Source organism: Monodelphis domestica, chromosome 6 (assembly GCF_027887165.1).
Source record: "Monodelphis domestica isolate mMonDom1 chromosome 6, mMonDom1.pri, whole genome shotgun sequence".
In the NCBI taxonomy this organism is placed as follows: domain Eukaryota; kingdom Metazoa; phylum Chordata; class Mammalia; order Didelphimorphia; family Didelphidae; genus Monodelphis; species Monodelphis domestica.
The window spans coordinates 5,097,682-5,120,267 of NC_077232.1; the positions used below are offsets into that span (position 1 = coordinate 5,097,682).

Consider the following 22,586-nt stretch of genomic DNA (forward strand, 5'->3'; position numbering starts at 1 on the left):
CTCAGGGGCACTGTCTGCCTTTCTTCTAGGGAAAAACAAAAACCACTAGACAGACACCTAACTTCTCCTAGCGTGTGTCTACTGAAGCCCTCTCTAGCCTAGGTCTCACCACTCCTCCAAGTCATTTCGACCTCCTCCTCAAAAATAAAGCTGACTACGGAGTTATTGTGCTGCTCCCCATGGGGTCTGGTCTCTCACACCCAGAGCCTCAGGTCTACACCATCACAGATCCTAGAAGCTTCAGACACCCTACTCCAGGGCAAGGGACAGACCCCTCCACACCCCTCCAAGACAGAAAGTTAAATCTGACTAGCATAAATCTGCCTTCCTTCTCAAAAAACACCCATCACCCACTAAAGGGAAGAAGCACCTTATGGTCAATGGCAACAATAGAAGGTCTGAGTCACAACTTATCCAAGTGAAAACTTCTGACTCACCGAACTCACTGCTCCACCAGGAATGCTAACTCAGGGTTACTAGACTATTCCAGCAAGGGAATGTGATAGATCAATTGCCCTAGATTTTGATCAAAAAGCCATTCCAAGATGCTTCTAGTTAAAAGTAAAAACAAACAAAACAGAATGAGGTGAGATGATAGAACCGTTCTAGGAAGAGGCAGAGCTGGTTCCCTGGCTAAGTCCAAAGAGGAATCATTGACTGGCTCACATTCCCTTGGAGAAGGCTCTGGTGGACCAAGCACCTTGGAAATTTAAGCTTGACTCAGTGCTGTTTAACAGAGGCTTAGAGGACACATGTAATCAATATTTCATCTATGCCTTGAATGAAGGTATGGATAACTACAGTGGAGCAGTGAAAAGAGGGCTGGCTGGGACATCAGAGGGCCTGGCCATGTGGCAGTCTCTCTCTGTCTCTGTCTCTCCCTCTGAGAAATGTGGAAGCTGAACTTGCTGTCCCTCCTGAGTGCCAGGCCCTCTGCTATATACTAAACTTTATTAGGCTTGTGTGTCCGACAGTTTCTTGGGGCAGACTTCTGAATGCAGATGCTCAAGTGCTGGAATCATGAGCCACACAGAAAATATGGATGTGTGAAAACTAGGGACCAACAGCAGCTATAGCAAAGTTTTATTTCACCAAAAGTATCATCTCATAAGCCAAAATAATTTGTCTTAAAATAATTTTATGCCCTAGAAGTAAGCTGAGTGGGGCTTTAGAATCTCTCTGCATCTTACAACAAAAACCTTCCTGGCTTTGCTTCCTCAACCCTTTCCCATGGAAGTTTCCCATGGGCTGACCTTGGACTTCCCTGGTATGGGGAATTCCCTAGTAGTGATGAAGCAGCATCCCTGCAAATTCTACTCTTAAAAAGAGCTGGCCAGAGAAGACCAAGAAGTAAAGGCCCTGCCCAGAGTCAAATAGGTCTGGGGTCAGATGGAGGTTATGTGTAGAAGGTAAAGCTCAAGCCCAGACTTTCCTGGCCCTGAGGCCCACTCTCCCTAAGTCAGACTGTCTTCCTCATTCGTAATGGAAATGATCACTTCCCTTCTCCTAAGGAGGAAGAATGGCCTCAGCTTATCTCGAAGAGTTTCCTTGAGCTGTCCCCAATATTAAGGTCACAGAGCCCTTTCAAGAAAAATGAGGGCTGCACTTTAGAAGTTCTTATGGAGCCATGGTGGGGTGACAGGGGAAGTTTCCACCTTTCCATTCTAATCCAAGTGATGCTCACTAGCAGATGTGCTCCTGGAAACCAAGGGGAGCTCGGGACCAGTGCCCACTCTCAGGGATCATCTTTCACCAGCAGAAATCAGTCAAAGGTGTCAACCTTGACAATGAAGGTAACTGTGAAAAAGCAAGGGGGAACACCAGTGCTGTAACTGTGGGGAGAGAACTGCAAAGCCTGACCCTTTAAAGCAGCACCTCTGAGAGTTGGATTTTAAAATGATAAAAGGGGGGGAAATGGCATTTGTCATGAGTCATGCAAAGTAAACAGACAGACTGTACAAAATCACCTTCCTAAAGTCAAGGAGCCCAGACCACAAAGGGGTGGCCACTGCACAGTAGTGTAAAGAGCGGATATGATGTAGATAAGTTTACTTACCATTGGGGAGCATCAAGTGACTTTGATGACTTGGTCCCACAAGTGTAACTCTTAGACCAGGTAAATTAAAAATAGTCTGTTGTCTCTGGGGCTATGGTTTCACCCCAAAAGCCAAACACAGCACACATGGAATGAAAAGAGCAGCAGTGGTAAGGGACACTGGACACACAACACACAACAGAGTGAACATACTTTTCTAGAGTGGCCAGTAGGGGGTCTGGTTCTGGGCTGTTCTGAACTTGCAGCATCTGGTCTCTGCTGAGGCGAATGATTTCACAGAGTGACTGGGAGGCATTAGAATGCCGCTGGAGAGAAAAGCAGAGTTTTTAACACCACCACCCTCAGAAAAGGAGAATTGACAAAACGATGAGGGGAGAGGGGGGCTGGAGTTGGGCTAGGAAGGAAGAGGACCCAGAACATTCTCTCAACAGCCCAGCCCCCAGGCACTCCTTGGGACAGGCCCAGAACTTTTCTACTTCTCCCCTTAACTGACAGGTTCCCCAAACCTCAGGGTACAAATCCCAGCAGAACTGGAGACAATTACACCATCGATTACTGACTACAGGCAGAACCAAGGATAGTCCAGCATAGATCCCCTAGCACATATAACAAATGGAGACCACTTCCAAAGAATGGCTAATGGCCTTGAAGTATGGAGTTTCTTTGGAATCTGGACAATTACCCATAAGGCAGAACCCTTTCTCCAACCCTGAGGGACTCCGACAGTGGGCTTGGAATACTGCAGGGTCAGGGCTTGGAAGGCATGAGGGGTGCAGACTTGTCCTTTGACAGTTTCCCAGATCCAGCATTCCCTCAATGCTGAACAATAAATCTATTCTGCTCAAAGATGCCAAGCCAATGATCAGTGAGCTATTCCCCTGGTTGCTGTCATGTCCTCCTGGTCCACTGTGTCTTTCTATGGATGGCAGAACACACAGGAAACTATTCCCCTAGGAATCATCAAAGCTAAGTTATCACACCTTGTTCTCTAGTATGTCCACCAAATTTAACTGCAAACTGAGGGGGAGATTGTATCTTTAACTTAGTTTGAATTCCCCAAATATTAAACAACAGATAAAAGATTAAATAGCAAATAAAAGGTTAAAATATAAAATGAAATTATAATTCACTCACATGATACCCTATTTTCCTTACAAATACTTTGCGAAGAACTATCTCTAATGGACATAATGTAAAATATTCACTGCTGGTGTTATATAATGGGGGTGGGGATAGGAAGAATCCAAGCCCAGAAGCACAGATTAGAGAAGCACAGGTAGTAAAGTCAAGAAGAGTGCTGGATTGAAATTCCTGAAACCTAGGTTCAAATCTAGTCTGAGACTTTACTGAGTGATCCTGGATGAGTTGTATGCCCAACTTGTATGCCCAAGTTTCTTTGTCTGTAAAATGGCAACCAAGAGCACCTATACTCCCAGGACTGATGTGAGGATAAAATAAGATAATATTTATAAAATCCTTTGTAAAACTTAAGACACCTTGTAAATGCAAGCTATGAGTATAATCGTCAAGTATCTACCATAGTGGGCTTTCTTGGGGTTTTTTTTGAAGCACAAAGACTAAGTTCTTCTCCTCCCCTAAGTGTCTACCATGTTGAAGACATTGGGGAAGAATGTTCAAATCCCAAGCTATGCAAAGCATCTCAATGTGGCACAGGATCCACTGTCCTAGGCAGATACAGGGGGCTTTTCTTTGTTAGTCCTTTCTGAAAAGCCAAATCTCCTATCTCCTCCCTGCGCCCTGCAGAATTCCCTGTATATAGGGAAGGACCATATGTAGAACAGATTCCTGATATACCTTTTGGGTCAGAACCTCACTTTTCTGCATTCCTCCCTTCCCTTCAATGCTGATGTGCCTCTCATCACAGTGCTCTCAGAATCCAATTTCTAAAATGCAACAGACCTGAAACTCTAGGACGCCAAAAGAAAAGGCAGGAGCAGCACTCATAGCGCTCCCAGTGGGCAGTCGAGTCTCTCTCCTATATAGCCGCTGCTTCTCTCCTCCCTGTGGAGCCTTGCCAGCTAAGCAGCCCCATCAGAACCACTAGGGTTAACTAGTCACAGACAGAGCTCCAAAAGATCAAGGTGACCAATGGAGTAACAAGTTTTTCCCATGGTTAGAAACAGAAGGTCAGTGTTAACTTGTAAACTGTTTCCCATAACCGGAAAGAGCTTAGATTCATGGTTTATAGAGTCCTTTCCAACTTCAGATCCTAACCACTCCAACTGGAAAACTTGATATCTCTGTGCCGAGCCCCATGTTCCACAGGAATGGAGGCTCTTCTGCCCCCAAGGCATCTCTAGTCAGATCACCGAGGGACAAATCATTGTACAACAACAATAACTGGCTAAACACTTATATTTAAAATGTCATGGGAATTGAAGGAAAATGATGGTTTGGTAGCCAGAGAGAAGCACAGTTTCAGAAAAAAGTTTAAGCTACATCACCTGCCTGCTGACCCATATTTTAGGACATTTCTTAAGCACTGGAAAAACCAAGTTCACTAAAGTATTCATCCAGTTTCACCAGGGTCTGTTAGGCCCTATAAAATTCGAAATGTTTTGAAAATGGGTCAATATGGATTACATATTTTGTTTGTCCAAGAAAAACGAAGTTCATGTAACCTTAGCATTCCAGGTTGTTTACAACATAAGTCTGTTACAGCAACCCCTGAAGACACCTACAAGGCACACAGAAGTTCACCTCAGTAGTGGATGAAACGATATACTGGAAATAAGGACTATCAAAAAGTCCAATTTGATTTGATTTATTTGAAAAGTTGCTGGCTTCCTTCCATAATGCTTGGTTATTGATATTCTAACCTGTAGCCAAAACTGATTTTCACTTATAGAACAGTAACAATGCTCAGTGATCCAAACCCCCATTCGTAAAATTGGGAAAACCAATCTCTGCATAGTCATAGTCATGTAACAATAATACTCACATCTTCTTCTTGAGATGGATGAACTATTCCCACAAGCCTCTGGATAATTTTCTCCTCATTTAACCACTGGAAAACATGATATAAAGCAATGAATTGCTGTTGGTCAAATGCCAACAAAGAGAAACATGTTGGAAATATCATCAGATTTAAGTAAAATATTTACACATTTCTCTAGCTTTGATTGATATAAAGCTTTAAGAATTCCCCAGTGAAAGTGCCAGTGAATACCTTATTAGAAACACCAGCATTAAACAATCACAAGAACTCCCCAAATCCTAATATCAATGACCAAAAAACTATGACTTAACATCATAATCAAGGGATAATTCACAGGATGGCTAAAATTCACAAGCCAAGCTATTCAGAAATAATAAAAAGGGGGAAAGGGAAGGAGATGGGAAGATGAAAGAATGCATACTTTGGTGTGACATTCAGCAAAAATGACATAATGTCTCAGGGTTAAATGGTTAAAGGAATCTCTTTTATAAAACTTTAAGAAAATGAAACTGTGTGATAGGTATTGTTTAAATATCTAACCCAAGTAAAGATTACTGCCAAAAGGGGGAAAAAAGGCAATGGAAAGCAAGTTTCAGCATCATGTGGTTAAAGATTGAAAATTTTAGAAAATCAATCTGACAGACCACTTACTGCTTTGTTTAGGAAGTACTTATGTGGTTAAAATGAGTATCCATCTCAGAATGAGAGCATTAAAACTGGAAGGGACCTTGGAGACCACTTATTTTTACTTTATTTTTACCATGAGGAAACTGAGGCCTTTGCTTCTTGCTTTGACTATGATGAAATGGTAAGAATTTTAAAAAGAAAGAGAAAAGCTATGGGAACTATAAATTGAGAGAAAAAAAAGAAAGAAGATTCCAAGTAGAGGAGGAAGAGAGCTGAGAAACAAAGAAAATATAAGTTTACTAAGAAAGTGAAGGTCTAAGCCAATGCTATAAGTGAAAAGGAAAGCTGGATGTCCCTCAAGTGATATCAATACTGGAGTAGTGGACTAAAAGCTGCCCCAGATTCTAGAAGTCCTAGTTTCAAGGTGTTTCTGCCCCATTTCCACCCCATCTCCTTCTTCTCCCCCCCCCCTTTCTAATTGTCTGGGTGGAGGGAACAATGTTACATCATGTTTCCTAGACCTACTGAAATCCACACCCTCTCCCCAACTCAAGTTGTTCCCCCACCCCCCCAACCCCCCCACCCCGGTTCCTTCAAAGATGGGAAGGCAGGAGAGATGCAATAGTTGTAATTGAACAAGAAGAACCAAGGGAACCTCTAACATGTGGATGTCAGCTGCTGGGGAGAGCCCACGCTTGACAACCTGGCAGCCAGGGGATTGGGGGGCCAAATTGCTTAGCCAACATCACCTCAGCATGTATTTAGGCCTGTATATGAAATGAGGGAGTTCAATCTTTATGGTTCCTTCTCGCTCTGAATCTCATGATCCTAAAATATAGGCTGTGCCTAGAACTAAGAACCCCCAAGCCTTGTTGAGATAACAGACCGAGCTGTAAAGTCAGCTGCAGCTGGCTCTAAATGGAAAGAGGGGGAGGAGAAGAAAAGGGTTGAGACTTCTGTTCCTGAAGAGGAAAGTGTGAACCAAAACTATGAATAGGCCACATGCTTAGGAATTAGTTAGGGGCCTAGAGCCCTGAATTCACAGGTCTGACCAGGGGATGCCTGCTAGGAAATGGACCCTGTCCTGCCTACTGCTCCTGAGGCTGCTCCAAGATCTTGAACATTTTATCCAGGGTACGCTTGGTCCTCATGTCCACCAGCAAACCCGTCCTTCCTGCAGGACACTGGGCAAGTCAATTAAGATTTTAGTTTCTTCCTGCATTTTGTAAGATGACGGTCTCTCCAGCTATGATGCTATGATTTTCAGCTTCTGCTTCACCTTTTAGAAGATGGCCCTGACCCCTTTCCCAGCTCAAAAGCAATGGAGGAAGGAGAAAGGCTTTGGCAACAGAACTTCACCAATTCCCTCAGAGCTCCACAGCTTTGTTCCTGAATCCCCAGGTCAGCACTGCACACAAAAGGTGCTTAATGGAAGATTATGGAATGAAATAAGGAATGTTATGATAGAGACTGGTAACAACCTAAGGCAAGAAGTAGGGAACTGACATCCTAAGGGCCACTGCCCAGGGACCCTGATCAAATACCTGGAGGAAATGGCAATACCCACTTGGCTTCATCTACTTTTTAGAATATTCTCCCATTGTAGATCCAATCCCTAGGGTTTAACTCAACACCCTCCTTTCTACTCTTTCCCTCTGCCCCTAGATTCTCATTGCTCCTAAGGTCCCAAGAAGAAGCGAAGTCATTTACACCTCTCTCCAAAGCCAGAAAGAACACCAGGCTGAGATAGCTGTGCCTTTCCCTGGGATTAACAATGCAGCACTCTTCCCAGAGAAAGCCTGACTCCCAGCCTCCTCCACCTAAAAGATGCCAGCCAGCCCTCAGAGAAACTTCCTCATACATTTTCCAACCCTCCACTAAAGACCCACATTGCAACCTGCTTCTCTTGTCAAGACACCTTTCTGGAGGTAAAAGGCACACATGCTGGCTGGCACACCTTCCCAAAGACATCTGCCCATCTCATCAGAGCCCTAAACTTTAACATAATGTGTCAGAGCCTTGGGCAGAACTTGACATAACACTCTTGCAGACCCTTCCCTACCTCCTTTGGGCCCTGCAGATATTTAATTCAAATGGGATGACCTGGAAAATATTTCTAGAGGACGGCATTGAAGGGAAAGAGGAGAATAGAAGAGACAGCATGAAACGCAAAGATACAGATAAGAACTCCTGAAATTTCCCTTTTCTGCCTGTTACCCCATTATTTCCTGAGAAATTCATCTCCATGAAAAAAAGGCCTGCCTATCTGAAACCTCATGTCCCCAAGATCTGGTACCTGCTGTGGTAAAGCCAAGACCTGAACCCCAAGAAACTTCTCCCTCTTCTCACAGGAGAAGTATGGCCATTAACAGACAGCCCTTTGACATAAGCAACTTTTCCAAGACAGCCAGAATATACTCAGATGAGAACTTTAAGCCCCTAGAGTGTGGCTGCAATTCTAGTTCTCAAACACCCCAAAGACATCCAGGTCCTAGGACACTTGAATGTCTCCTGCCATCAGAACCACCATCTTTCCCTTCCCTCCCATGTCTACTGCAGGGTCATGATGGTTTCTACCTTTCTTCCACTAGGGTGGCTTTCAAGAAAGATAGATCTTTAAAAATTGTACTCACATTCAACACATCCTGTCTGGGCTGTGGAGGCTCAATACAAGTCAGTAGCCTGAGCAATAAATCCATGATAGCAGATGTTCCTATGTGTTTTATGATAAGGTCTACGAAATCATGCTTCTTCTTTAAAAAATCCACAATCTGAGGGAAAAGGAAAAAAGCTTTATTCATATTGATACATTCTGAGGCCCAAGGACATGTCTGAATTTGTCATTCTAAATGTTGGAATGTTTTGAGAAGTCAGATGCACTGACACAATTTAAATGTCTCAATGTCAACATTCTGTAAGCATATATCAACAAACAGCAACTCTGCTCTGCTGGCTTTATCATTACTCCACACTCAGGATGAATAAATCTAACACTGCATCAGAAAATGCCAATTAGCTAGAGGTACACAAGAGGCCTATGAAAAGTGAATGCCAACAAAAGCCATCCAATTGGGGCAGAGATCAGCATTCAGAAAGCACAGAGTTAACAGCTGAAGCAATGCTCACCAGATCTGAATTTAGTGTAAATTAACCTATTCCCATTGGTATATCAGAGAGTAAATGTGGGCGGTCTGATGATAGCTTGTCAACTAATAATAAACATGAGCAGAAAACTGGGCCCACGCTGACTATTACAGGAAAAGTGAACTGGCTTGTGTGTCTATGTACTGCTTGGGAGGCTATGAGAGGAGACAGTTCAGAACAGAGGAAAAGGGCCTTGGAAGTCATGGCTTCTCAACCCATGCTCTGCTCCGGGAGTGCCTGGGGCCAAGGGGAGCAGCCCTCCATGCCCACGAATGGCCTCAACCAATGACACTTGAAAGTATAAAACTTCAGGGTTGTCTATAGATGAGCAGATCCAGGAAGGAGGGAGGCAGGCAGCCCTGATCTTTTCAAGTAGACAGTTGGCATCAAGTGGGGAGAGTCAGAGGTAGTTGAGCGTATAAGACCAGCAGTGAAGGGTGAGGAAGAACTTTGATGGGAGGGGGCAAGAGCTGGCATTTAACAGATTTTGATAATTTGACAATGGTATGAAAAGAGAAAGCTCGCTGGATTTTAAATGGGCTTCAAAAGGTACTCATTAGCCTAGGGCCCAGAAGGAACTAGGAAGACTAGAAAGGCTCAGGTAGTTTCTAGTATACGCTTCCCTAATAGGATTCTTGCAAATTAAAGGATCCCCTTTTTGTACTAGAGACAGAATGGGTGGTTTGGTATGCTCTATAAGCAGGAGCTACTTGGTAGGGAAGGCAACCCTGACCAGCTCTGGGATGCCGTGTCCCCACTGCTACACCTCCACCCCTTCCCCGTTTCTTCTCAGAGGGTTCCAAATGTGTCTAATAAATAAATAAAAATGTCTAAACATGTCTAAATGTGGTTGGCAATGTCTAAGAAACACAAGAGGTTACAGGCATTTCAGACCAGCAACTCATTGTGAGGATCACTTGACCTTCGAGAAAAATCTGTAGAACTGATCTGAAAAAGCCAGTCAGATCTAAGATGGATTTAGGTCAGGTCAGGGTCCTCAGAGCCTCATTTCAAATGGGCCCAAACAGCTAAAGATGGGCTAGAACTTGGACCGAGTTTCTTAGGGACCCTTTATAATAGGAAGGCCAATGTCCAAACTCCCCATAAGGTCACAGAGATACTCTGGGCATCTCTCCTAGTCTGACCTAGAATGAGAGACTGACTAGCCTCTGAATGCTACAGACCAGCTCACTCAAGACTGACTTTCTTGCCCCCTCTATTGCCATCCTAAATCTGTCACTTCTTGAGGCTCCCATGCACGCTCATACTTTAAACATCTTTTAGGGGGGCAGCTGGGTAGCTCAGTGGATGGAGACCCAGGCCTAGAGATGGGGGGCCCTGGGTTCCAATCTGGTCTCAGACACTTCCCAGCTGTGTGACCCTGGGCAAGTCACTTGACCCCCATGGCCTAGCCCTGACCACTCTTCTGCCTTGGAGCCAATACAGAGTATTGACTCCAAGACAGAAGGTATGGGTTTAAAAAAAAAAAAACATCTTTTAGTAAAGTCCATAAAACAGAGCATTAAATCTCCCTCAGGGAAGCAACCATCTCACACACCAGGCCCAGCTGACTGCCAATCTTCAGCCCTACAGTTTAACAGCAGTAAATCTGTGTACAGGCTTCATTCGAGGGCTCAGGCACCTGGACCTAAAACACATCCTAGTGCCACACAATGTTCTTGAGTTATCTAAGGCTCTGGATCTGAGTCAGTGACAAAGCGCCTCCCAGGATGCTTTCACCCACAGCCTCACCAGAGCCAGTTCCTCTTCTCTCTAAACAATAGAAACTCCCACATCACTGGGTGCTCATGCAACAAGCCTGAGGCTCACCAACATGGCTGCACACTAGGGGAACCAAAGGGAAAACCTGTTAAGTAGGCACAGGCTGACCAAGCTGGGGTTTGGGTAATGAATGACCCCGACCCTCTTTGAAGACTGGCTCAGAACAATCAGAAGAGGATTTCCATCTCTCTTAAGATGACAGCTAGAGGGGAGACCACGAGCACTTAGAAACTTCTAACAAAATGGGAAATCCAGAAAGAGCAACTTGCTTTTGGAAGCTCTCGTGCTCATGCTTCCAAATCCACTGTCTACTAACTAAAAACCAGGCCTTGTGGACTTACTAATAATAAGCACCACAGTGCACCAGTGACTAGCATCTTCTTTTTACAAACCAGGCACTTCTTTTAATTTGCAGTTCTCTAATCAGGAAGGATTTAGAACACTTTTTCATGTGCTTATTGATAGTTTTGATTTCATCCTGTGAAAACTGCCTATTCATGGCCCTTGCCCATTTGTTGACTGGGGAATGGCTTGATATTTTTTGTAAATTTGACTTAGTTCCTTAAATATTTGGGAAATTAAATCTTTGTCAGAGTTGTATTATAAAAATGTTCTCCCAGTTTGTTGCTTTCCTTCTAATTTTGGGTGCATTGGTTTTGTTTGTACAAAAACTTTTTAATCTGATATAGTCAGTCATTCATTTTACATTTTGCAAATATTCTCTATCTCTAGCTTGGTCTCAAATTACTTCCTTTCCCATAGATCTGACAGGTATACTAATGTATGATCACCTAATTTGTTTATGACTTCATTCTTTATATTTATGCCATTTGCCCATTCTGAATGTATCTGGGTATAGGGTGTGAGGTGTCGATCCAAACCCAATCTTTCCCATACTGTTTTCCAATTTTCCCAGCAGTTTTTGTCAAATAGTGAGTTCTTGTCCCAGAAGCTACTAGCTTACTGAGGTCATTTACCCCTAGTTTATTCCACTGATCCACCCTTCTGTCTCTTAGCCAGTACCAAACCAGGCACTTCTTACAGCTTCCCACTCAGCCTTGTCTTATGAGCTTGGGCTAGGGAGCACATGAGGGGATGAGAGGGTTTCTGAATAGAGGACCCTGCCATTCACATGCCAGTGGCATGTTCATAAAAAGAATGGCAACACCATCTTTGGGGGAAAAGTATTTACCTGTTCTGGTTTTCGGCTAATAAGAATACTTAGCACCTTGCTGAAGAAACTGGCCAGTAATGGGTTCAAAGGGGAATCGTTCAGGAGGAAGCCATATAGTTTCATTAGCAAAGACTCATCTTCTCCCAATCTATCATTCATCTGAGAGACATCAGAAGTGAGTAATTCACAAGCTATATTTGGGTACCTAGAGGAAAAGAACATTCATTATCAGATAATTACAAATTAGTATTACATACAAGACAACAAAAGTTAGAAGAGTTTCCTCCAAATTTATGAAACCACTCAAACTACAGTTTGGAATCTGAGGAAGTTTGGATAAAATATTTTCCCATCTACAAATGAAAATGGATATTAGAGAGCAAAACTTCTGAGCCAGTGTCAGGAACTTGCCATGAAAATCTGTGGTTCTATTTTAAGTGGCCAGATGAGGCTGCAAAACAACCTGGAGTCCTGCTAGTTGGCAGGAAATTACATTGGAACTACAGGTGTTCCTTAGGGCTCAGAAGGCCTTTGGATTTTTTAGTGGCAAGGCCAGTCTGCTTATTATGAGAAAATGCCATAGCCTACCCATTTTTTTGATATTTTTTTGTAAATTTGACTTAGTTCCTTAAATATTTGGGAAATTAAACCTTTGTCAGAGTTGTGCTATATTTTAAGAACTCACAGGGCCAGCCTCCACCACTCCACAGATCCGAAAGTCAATGTCATTTCTGCCCAGAGAAAGCTTTGGAAGGAGTCTCACAAAGTATTCAGTGACCAGTTGATCCCAAATAAACCAACAGTGAAAGGCTTTATCCTATCTGAAGCAGGGGATCGTGTCCTCAATTGCTCCCAAATCTTACTTGATACTTGGTGTCTAAGCTCCCACTTGTTCTGATGTCCTGGCCATCTTCTCCCATAATCATTGCTCACATGAATACACAATGCGACCTGTGCATTAAACCTAACATAAGCAGTGCATAAAATGTTGCCTCTACTTTGCAAGTGAGGAAACTGAGGTTCATAAGGCTCAGAGAAACTCCCCCAACACCCACTCTCAATACTCCCTGCCCTTCACACAGCTAATAAATAAGCTGCTTGTCCCAGCCTTTCACCCTGACCTTGTAGCTCCTAACCCTCACAAAGCTTTCCCTCTTTTGTCCCTCTTTTGTCCATGGAAAACATGTCAGAGTCTACATTTAATTCCCTCACTGTGTGAGATATTCTGAGTCAGGCATGTCTTTTCCTTCCCAAGCACTTTTCACATTCTCCAGTCAGCTAAGATGGATCAGCAAAAGGCCAGGTAATAGTTATGTCGGCTGTTGAGTTTGGCACAGGGTGGTCATCTGGGCCAAGAACGATATTCTAAACTGCTTTTGGTAGAAATGAAGTCTCTTCTTGGAGCTCATGGTCCTTGAAATACAAGTCTCCTGGGTCTTGACAAGGGTTGTATCAAGTCTCGGTAATTTCTTACCCCATGAAGTAGAGTTCTCAGTTCTTGCTATAAAATGAGTGGGAGGTTAGAAGAGGGGGTAGAGAAGCCCCCATTTGACCCCACTTCTTTGAATGGCCAGGTTCATTGCCTATCTGGAATTATAGAAGTAGCCCCCCCTGCCCTGAGCTCATTAATAGGATTCTTCTTTCTATCTATAGACATAATACAAGTCCTCTCAACATTTAATGGTAAATACTCAGTTACTGAGGGATTGATATCCAGGTGATTACCTGCTTCAATTTGGCTAATCTTAGCCTTCCCTTAAAGTTCCTAAGGAGCTCTTTAATCTTGGCAGTTAGTAAAAGGCCAGAGTTTGTTCTAATTGTTTCTAGGTCTTTAGGGCACAGGACACTGCTGTAGTTGGCTAAATGTGCATAAGACAAGAATCAGAAAAGCATTCAAATACTGGTCAAATTTGCTCTATGGTCATTTAACTTCCTTCTTCCCACATACAAAGTGGGGAAAATTCTTGGATAGTCTTCCTATGTGGAGATCTGTTTCAGCACTGATTCAGGAGATCTACAAAGCACTGTGCCCTCCTAGGAAGCCTTAGGACTAGATTTAGAATTCTTCAGTTTCAGATTCACGACTCCAATGGACTTCATTTTCTTTTTCTTTCTTTTTCCCCAAACCCTTACCTTCTGCCTTAGAATCAATACTTTGTATTGGTTCCAAGACAGAGGAGCAGTAAGGGCTAGGCAATGGGGGTTAAGTGATTTGCCCATGGTCACATAGCTAGGAAGTATCTGAGGCCAGATTTGAATTTAAGACCTCCCATCTCTAGGCTTGTATTTCCATCCATTGTATTGCCTCCTGGACTTCATTTTACTCAAAAGACTAAGCCCCAACACTATGTCTCAAATGATGATTTTTTAAAACAGGGTCACTGGAACCATGAAGATTGGCCCACCAATATTCTACGAATAAAGTCTTAAGAATAATGTGGCTTTCTCCTTTCTTTTCTCTCCATTCTATTTCCTTACTTGTATCTGATTTTTTCATCCATGTCTTGAGGTGGTTCTTCTATAATGAAGGAAACTAAGTCTTCAAGACATTCTGCTTTTAACAGAAATTCAATAAGTTTGCGGTTCTGAGCTTTACATTCTTGCAAAACATCTTCCTCATCCATTAATTCCTTCAACGTTACATCTTCTCTCTCTAGAAGTGTGTCTATGTGGGATGATGAGTGAAGATCAAATTTCCAAAACATGCTGGTCTGAAGAAATGGAAAAATATATCACAAAATTAACCATAAACATTACAGTTTCCCCACCTCTCACAAAATCAGTTCAGTTTTATAATCAAAAATCCCAAACTGACATTTATATAGGAAAGAAACTTTTAATCCAAATGAAAACTTTTGGCAGATAAATTTGATTTTTCTTTAGACCTTTGTCTCCCCAAAATGGAAGGCCTTTATTTTTTAAACTCTTTGAACTTAAAAAAAAAATTTGTAGGTAGAATGAACCACTTGGGAAGAGATCATGAAATATAGAAGTCAAACATGATTCCTCTTTCTACACAAATTCATGGTTATAAAATAATATACTAAGTTCCAGCTGTGGCATTCTTTCCCTCAGTACAGTGACCATACCAATAGCTTCAAAATGAGACATAGAATAAAAATCAAATCTCTTGTTTAAATGAAGGCTATGAAAGTGTACCTAAGCAATGACTTTCAACTCCAACTGTTCACTGAGCTCAGGGTGAGGCAGAAAGAGATAGAAAACAGGACAAGGCCCCTGGCCTCAACCACTCTAACTCTGCCTATGGGATTTAGAAGTACTGTGGGATTCCTGAAAACATTTCATTTTTGGCCAATCAAAAAAAAAAAAAACACATTAAGGCACCACCTTTTGTGATATTTTCAGGATCATCTTTCAGAGGAAACGAAAAAGTCATTTCTCCTCAATTTTTGAGAAAACCTAAGCAGCAAAATGAAAAACTGAAGCCAGTCCCTTGTCCCAAAACAAATTCTTCCTCCAATTAGTACAGTGCTACAAAGACAGCTGATAAGTTCTGAATCTCCTGGAGAATAGCACATTCAAGAAAGAAATCCTTATTTCCCCCCAAATAAGCCCTATGGCTCATCCTCCCAAAAGAAGAGTGAATAAAGCAGCTTGCCTCACTGGCCTTGAAATCTCAAGGATCAATGAAGGTCCCACAATCTTTGAACAAAGGAACAACATGGCAAATCATCCCACCTCCCCTTTAACTCCTAGGACAGTCTCCTAGAGCCCTTTGACAGCAATGACTGTAAGACGGTGCCCATTTCCTGGAATGAGGCTTTGGTAGAAAGCACAATTACTCCCAGCTGGAGATGTTTTGCCAGTCAAGACTGGGCCCATCTGACCCATTAGGTTCAATTGCTTCATCAATTGCTACCTGCAAAGACAGTTGAACCACAGGGAATTATAAAAGAACAAACCAAGACCCAAACTTCCAAACCCTTAAAACAAAAGGGTCTGTGAGTTCCCATCTAACTGCAAAGGCACTTCTTGGGACACTTGGCACTCACATAAACGAATGCTTTCTGCCTGGAGAAGGGACAGAATAAAGAGATAAAAGGAAGCAGAGAGAGAGGCTAAAGAAATGAATGCCTGTCTGAAAGAGACCCCCCCCACCCAAAAAGGCAACAACCAGCCTCTAGCTGACAATATACTTATAAAGCAAGGCACAAACACACACAGATAAAAAGAGGAACTAGAAGATTTTCCCCAAAATCCCTTTATATTACTAACATCCTAATATTGTTTCTTTGTTTGTTTTGCTGTTTAGGCTTATTTTCTGAAGTCTCTAATTTTATAAAAGGTTAAAAAACAAAGAAACCTAGTGTTGTCTTTACTCTTTTGTTTGGCCTAAAAGAGGCAAAAAGATCTCAAAGAAGAATCCTAAAAGAATGGGAACTTAGCTATTACTCTCCTTCCCACCCAAAAAACAGGTGAGAAGAAATTACCAAAATGTTTAGAGCACCAAGAAACTAGAAATCCCTATACCACTTTTTGGGTTGAAACAAATAGGGTAGAACAGAGAACCCATTTTTCACCTGGCTCTACTGTGGTGGGACTTCTCCGCCTGACTTCCCCCTTAGGCCCCTGGACTCCACCTCATCACCACCCTGTGGCCTCCCCAGTGGGAAGGTGGAGCCACAAACTCCACCTCCTTTTAAGGAAGGAGCTAAGTTCAGACATATCATCTGGGGCTTTGCCCAGGCTCCTGAGCCCCTTAGTTCCCACTGCCATTCAGCATCTTTTGGTAGCTGTTTGGCACCTTGTCTTCCTCTGTTAGCTGATAAACCCCTTAAGAGGAAGGTCTTTTGTTTTCATTTGTATCTGTATCCCCAGCACTTAGCAGAGTGCCTGGCACATAACAGTTACTTATTTGTTAAGTAACTGTTTTAGGACAAGTCACTCAGGAATTCTAGATCACTAAGACAGCAATAAGAATTCCTTCTAAATTCAAACTATCTTTTCCAAGGCTTTAAAAACCATAGGCCACCAGTCCTTCCCAAACTAGGCCAAATGCATAACACCAAACTAGGATTTCTCATGGCTAAGTGCACCAGGAACCACTGCTACCAAGTCATTAATTTTTATTGATTTTTGTGTCCAACTCAAACCACTAAACACAAATGCCAAGTGCTAAACAAGGATAGCATCAAAATTTTAAGGCCTAGTTATTCCTGATGTCTCACTGTGGGATGGAAATAATCCATGGACAGCTAGATGGTGCAGACAAGAGTGCTGGGCCTGCAGCAGGACAAAACATGTTCAAATCCAGTTGAAGACATCCTAGCTGTGTGATCCTAGGCAAGTCACTCAACTGATGTTTGCCTCTATTTCCTCATCTCTAAAATGGAGATAACACCTCTTAAAAGAATCAAATAATTATACAATGCTTAACACAAGGCCTAATACCCCTTAAGCACTACAGAAGTGTTAGCTACTCTTTGGTAGACCCAAATGGCAGGTCCAATGTCAGAATTCAGGCCATTTCATATAGGAGGCCTTATCTCTCCCTCCTTAGATTAGGAAAAGGTAATAGAGAGGTTTCATTAATATCTTTGTATTTTAATAACTACATATTTTAAAACTTCCAATCAGTTACAAAAATATTCATTCTTGATGTCAAGTTACTGACAAACTAGATTTTTTAATTGATCCTAGATGAAATATGGCCCATTTAGTCCATTTTGGAGGAATAGCTAAAAAGGTTTCTGAAAAGTTGGCTATAAAACACCATTTGTGGTAAATGAATCACTTTCTCAAAGGGACATGAACACTGGGAGGCTGTCCTGTTTTTCTGGTTGAGATCCAAACATTCCCCCTAACACTGACTTCAAAAACCTGCAGCTTCTAATGACAAAAGTCATTAGAACTCTAAGTTCCACAAATCCCTGGTAATCAATCTTGGGACCAAAGCCCCTCCCCCCCCAATCCCTACCAAGACCAAAGCTCCCCCACTTCCCCGCCACCTGCCCAAGCCTGGGACAGAAATTGCCACAATAGTAAAACCTGGCAGGACACTAAGTTATCCCTGTCAGGTCCAGAAAATCACCTCCTGCATCATTGACCTTCAGGCCTGACAACTTCCCACCCCTAGAATCAGAGGTTTCTAACTCCTTTAGGGCTGTCCAATCATCTGTACACAAGTATCCCAATTTTGCCCAATAGAGATGATGCAAGTTACCTCATCCCAGACCACCACCCTGTAAAAGACGGCCCCCTTCTCCACCCAGGTGGAGACCCCTAGCCTTCTACGGACTGTGGGCTCCCCCCTTGTTCTCCCTTCCTCCTCCCCCTCCTTCCCACAATAAAGCCTCAATACATTACTCAACTCTGTCTCATTAGTCTCAGATCAAACCATCAGTAAGGTCTGACACCTGGGATGAAGCGCCAGGTCTGTCTGCAGCAGTAGTCTGTCTACCTGAGCACATGTCTTCTGCTTCCACTTCCACTTTTTTTAGGGTGGGGGCCCTCAAGAGTGACAGAATAAGGAGCAGGAGAGAGGAGAAAGAGCACCTATTGTCAGAGGTCAGCAGGTGTTCCCTTTTACCCATGGTATCAGCCACTCATGGTAGGTCTTGGAACACGTCCCCCATGGATCCAGGGACCTACTGCCCACTGAGAAGACCTGCCCTATGTTCCATTATAAAATGAAAACTTCTAGGCCTCATTTTACCAAATGAGACTGTACCAGTAAAGTCAGAGGGGCTCCAGACAAGGTGCGTTAAAGTTCCACTTCTGCTCCTTCGTCGTTGCGTGACTCCCAGCAGTCACTATAGCTGCTGACCTGTCTCAGGAAAAGGCATTTGGTCTACAATGAACAACTGGGAATAGCAGCTATTCTCAGCAATACTCAGCAAATGTTTTTCACTTTCTTAATTTTTTTTCTATTTGATTTTCCTTCCACAAAAGGATTAATATGGAAAAATATTTTACATGATTGCACATGTGAAATCTACATGAGATTGCATATCATCTCAGGCAGAGTGATGGTAGGGGCTGGAGGAAGGGAGGGAGGGAATTTGAAACTCAATATTCTTTGGAAAATGTTAGAAACTGTTTTTACATGTAATTGGGGGAAAATAAAATTTAAATTTAATACAAAAAAAAAGAAAAAAAGAATAGGTCCAGGAGGATTCCAACTGCTTGGAAGATGGACCACAAAACAGTGAATTGGACCTTGGAACCAGGCCAATGACTATCTCAGCCTCAGATTTTACTCTAAAACCCCAATGCTGATTCCATGGACAGGCATCAACAAGGGCCATTCTGCCCTAGCATCTCTCCAGAGCAAGAGAGGAATTACCTAGAAATGGAGAGTTTTGGATCAGATCTTCCCGTACAGTTATTACAAAAGAGTTAAGAAAAAACCCCAAGAGCAGCAACATTGTTTACTTAATTTAGAAAGGAGTGCTGACTGCCCCAATAGCCACTAGAAGAGCAGAGCGAAGTAAAGATTGCTTCTCTGGGAATTGTAACAATCATCTGGGACGAAGCTAAACAATAGAAATAAAATACTTATACACTGGGACAACTGACCCTTTCTAGCTATGAGAAACCTGAGCAAGTCGCTTAAACCCTATTGCCTAGCCCCTGCCCTTCTGTCTTAAGAGTTATTATTGACAGAAAGAATTTAAAGAAAAAAGAAAAATTCTTATGAATTAGACACAAGTAAAAACAACAAAGAACAGTTTCAAGGTTTCAGAATTGATTTGCTCTATCTTTTGTGCTAGTGAATATGCTTGCCAACAAGTCCCATGACCAGAAATATCAGCGGGCTGGCAAATGTGAACCCAAAACCTGTTTTTTTTCCTTCGTAAACTGAGAGGCTTGGACTATGGCTTCAAGTCCCTTCCTCCTCAATCTCAATGATCCCATGCTTTTGCTAAATGTTTTCTTCCTCATTTAGACATACAGATTTTTTTAAAGGGCTTTGGGGGCAGCATGGACTAAAGGAAGGTTATCAGGCATTCCCTATATTCAACTCTCTCTTCAGGACGGTCCCCAAGGGGTCTCCTTGTGTGGAGTATTTCACTTTAATGAGCAGTTGGGGAATTCCAGTTTGTTCCTGCTAAAAGAAGGACAAAGGAAACATGAAGACACCCCCCTCTTCTGTCACCCCTCCACATCAACAATGTAAACAGCACTAGCTCCCTCCGGTGACATATTCTTCTACGGAGAGTTCTCAGGGGCACAATGCTGCTACTTGCTGTAGAGCAGCAATTCTCAACCTGTGGGTCGAGACCCCGGCGGGGGTCGAACAACCAAAACACAGGGGTCACCTAAAGCCATCGGAAAATACATATTTACGATGACTTTAGCCGCTGAGAAATCGCGCTACTTTACAGCAAGATCTCAGAAAGAACGGGGACCCTGCTGTCCGCACATTGTACTAATATTAGCTCCCTATCAGCAGCCCTCCCCCTATGAGGGGTGATGGATTTACCCTGTTGCCTGGAGACCAGACTCAAACAGAGACCCAGAGAGAGCACCCGGGCGCTGGCTCCAGAGGGGTTAAGAACAAGTCCTGGGGCAGATAACGGAGCCAAGTAACCCCAGCAAAGTGAAGCTGAGGCTCGAGTTGGAGGGAGACGACAGGAAGAAGGCAGTGTCTGCGGACCCCCTCCCCAGGCAGGACTTACCTCCCGCCCCAGCGCTCAGGCTGCCTCCTGCTGGATTAATATTTCTCAACATATAATTAAATATTGTTTTTGTGATGAATCACTATGTTTAAATTATGTGTGATTTGTAGCAATGAGAATACATAATGCATATCAGGTATTTACATTCCGAATCATAACTGTAGCAAAATGACAGTTTTGAAGTAGCCACCAAAATAATGTTTTGGTTTGGGGTCACCGCAACATGAGGAACTGTATTGCGGGGTCACGGCATTAGAAAGGTTGAGAACCGCTGCTGTAGAGAATTCCCTCAGCCTCTAAGAGGTCACTATTATCAAAGAAGCCTACTTGGTGATACATTTAGTGCAAGATAAACCCCATTTCACCACCCTGAGAGCTTCAACTGTTTAAAAAGTCATCTGGAACAGAGCTGGGTTCAACCAGACCCACCTACCTCAAAGAGTGGAATGTACACACAGGCATATACACAAACACACAAATGCACACATAATGCTAGTATAATCTGGGATACTAAAGACTCTACAACAACTTATTTTCACCAAATAAGCCTTTTTGCCACCAGATTCTTAAAAGGACTGTTGGGAGATTCAGTTCCCTGAGGGGAAGGGATTTATGATATCCACCAGTCCACCACTAAACCGAATGAACTTGATGGGATTTTCTATCTCCAGGCAAAGAGAACAAAGACATTTCCCAGACTGTAAACTCATCACTCAATTGAAAAGAAAAATGAAAGAATGAAGTCATACTACTGCAAACATGTCCCTGAGTTATTTCAGAAACACTCTCCGGGCGAGCTGCCTCTCACGGGCCAGGACCAGCGCCAGGCGCAGAGTTCACTTTATTCCGTCACTTTTCAACAGGAGCCCAGGTCCCTTTGAATAAGGAAAAATAACGCCATCAAATGTGCGGGAGGAAGCTCTTGGAATCTAATGTACCACCCCAAGGAGAAAGTGAACTGAAAATGCAATCCCATTCCTATTCTAAACATAATCCACTTAAAGTTAATAGTCATCATAAGAGAAAATGTCAATAGACTTTCTAGCATATTTGTATAATATTTAAGTAATTTCATGAATGATTCATTGTAATCCTTCAAATCCTAAGACTTGAAATAATGAGTATCAATGAGAATTTGGGTCCAGGGCTTCCAATTTTAGAAGGGAAGGCTAATGCAATGGGATGATGATGAAGACAGCTCATATTTCTAGAGGGTTTCCTCTGGCACTGTGCTTTATAAATAATACCTCACTAAACCCTCACAACCCTGGAAGGGAGGGAGGGAGGGATGAAGAAACTGAGACAAACAGGGGTTAAATGACTTGCCCAGAATCACAGAGGCTATATTTGAACTCAGGTTCTTCTGACTGCACCCAGTGCTCTACCCATTGCAATCAGGTTAAATATGCAAATCAGGAGCCACAGTTAGCACTCAAGGGCTTACCCCTCATTGAGGAAAAAACTAGCAGGGTGCTGGGTAAGCAAGAATGGGCTGCCTGCTGACATCCTCATTTGTCCTTGTGACTTGGCTTGGGTCTGTATTTTGGTGGGAGCTCCAGGTCCCATTGCTTTTGCCACATGGGTTGGCTGAGTAACCTTAAAGCATGGCTTCCACCCAGCTAGTTTTTTCCTTTAGCTTGTTATAAAAATCCTGACTACTTCCAATAAAGTTGCCATCGACTGCCATCAGCATCTTTGGTCCTCCTGATCTTAGCTCGTTTGCTCTTACTCTCTTCAGGAGTGCTGAATGTCAGGCCCTGACACTACACCATCCTAATCATTAAATCCCAAACCACATTCCTGTCAATCAGACTGCCTGTACCAGTGCCTCCAAAAGTTAGGGTCCAAGGGCACTTTCCTAAACCTACTCGGGGCAGGCACCCAGGCAGATAGCAGATCTGGTGGAGAACGCCAGTGACTTGTTGTCCTTGGGCAGAGGAAGCAGCTGGTAAGTATCTGGGAGGAAACCAGAAACTCGATCTCCTGACTTCAAGGTATGGCCATCACTGCACTAAGCTACGCATCAGGCTAGGAAAGTGAACTCTTCTCCAGCCTTGCCTTCAGGGAGAGAGAACCCCAGCAGCTGTTTCCTCATGGCCACTCACCCACCCTAAAGACACAACGGGACTTTCCCAGTCTCCACTGAGCCAAGTAGCCCTCCTGGCTGAGAGCTGTAGAATCCCCTAGATCTGCCTGCGCAGG

General features: G+C 43.1%; 1 protein-coding gene across 4 annotated transcripts in view; it reads right to left on the reverse strand.

Annotated features, from left to right (window-relative positions):
• The window catches only part of PPP6R3 (protein phosphatase 6 regulatory subunit 3), a 101,694-nt gene that overhangs the window by 40,786 nt on the left and 38,322 nt on the right, over positions 1-22,586 (reverse strand). For all 4 annotated transcript variants that reach the window (XM_056801185.1, XM_056801184.1, XM_056801183.1 and 1 more), the window contains exons 5-10: positions 21,134-21,259; positions 14,221-14,453; positions 11,761-11,947; positions 8,276-8,413; positions 5,019-5,084; positions 2,249-2,361 (exon numbers count right to left, since the gene is read on the reverse strand). In XM_056801185.1, the coding sequence (XP_056657163.1) occupies positions 2,249-2,361; positions 5,019-5,084; positions 8,276-8,413; positions 11,761-11,947; positions 14,221-14,453; positions 21,134-21,145 (749 nt within the window). In that variant the 5' untranslated portion in view covers positions 21,146-21,259. The remainder of the gene's footprint in view (positions 1-2,248; positions 2,362-5,018; positions 5,085-8,275; positions 8,414-11,760; positions 11,948-14,220; positions 14,454-21,133; positions 21,260-22,586) is intronic.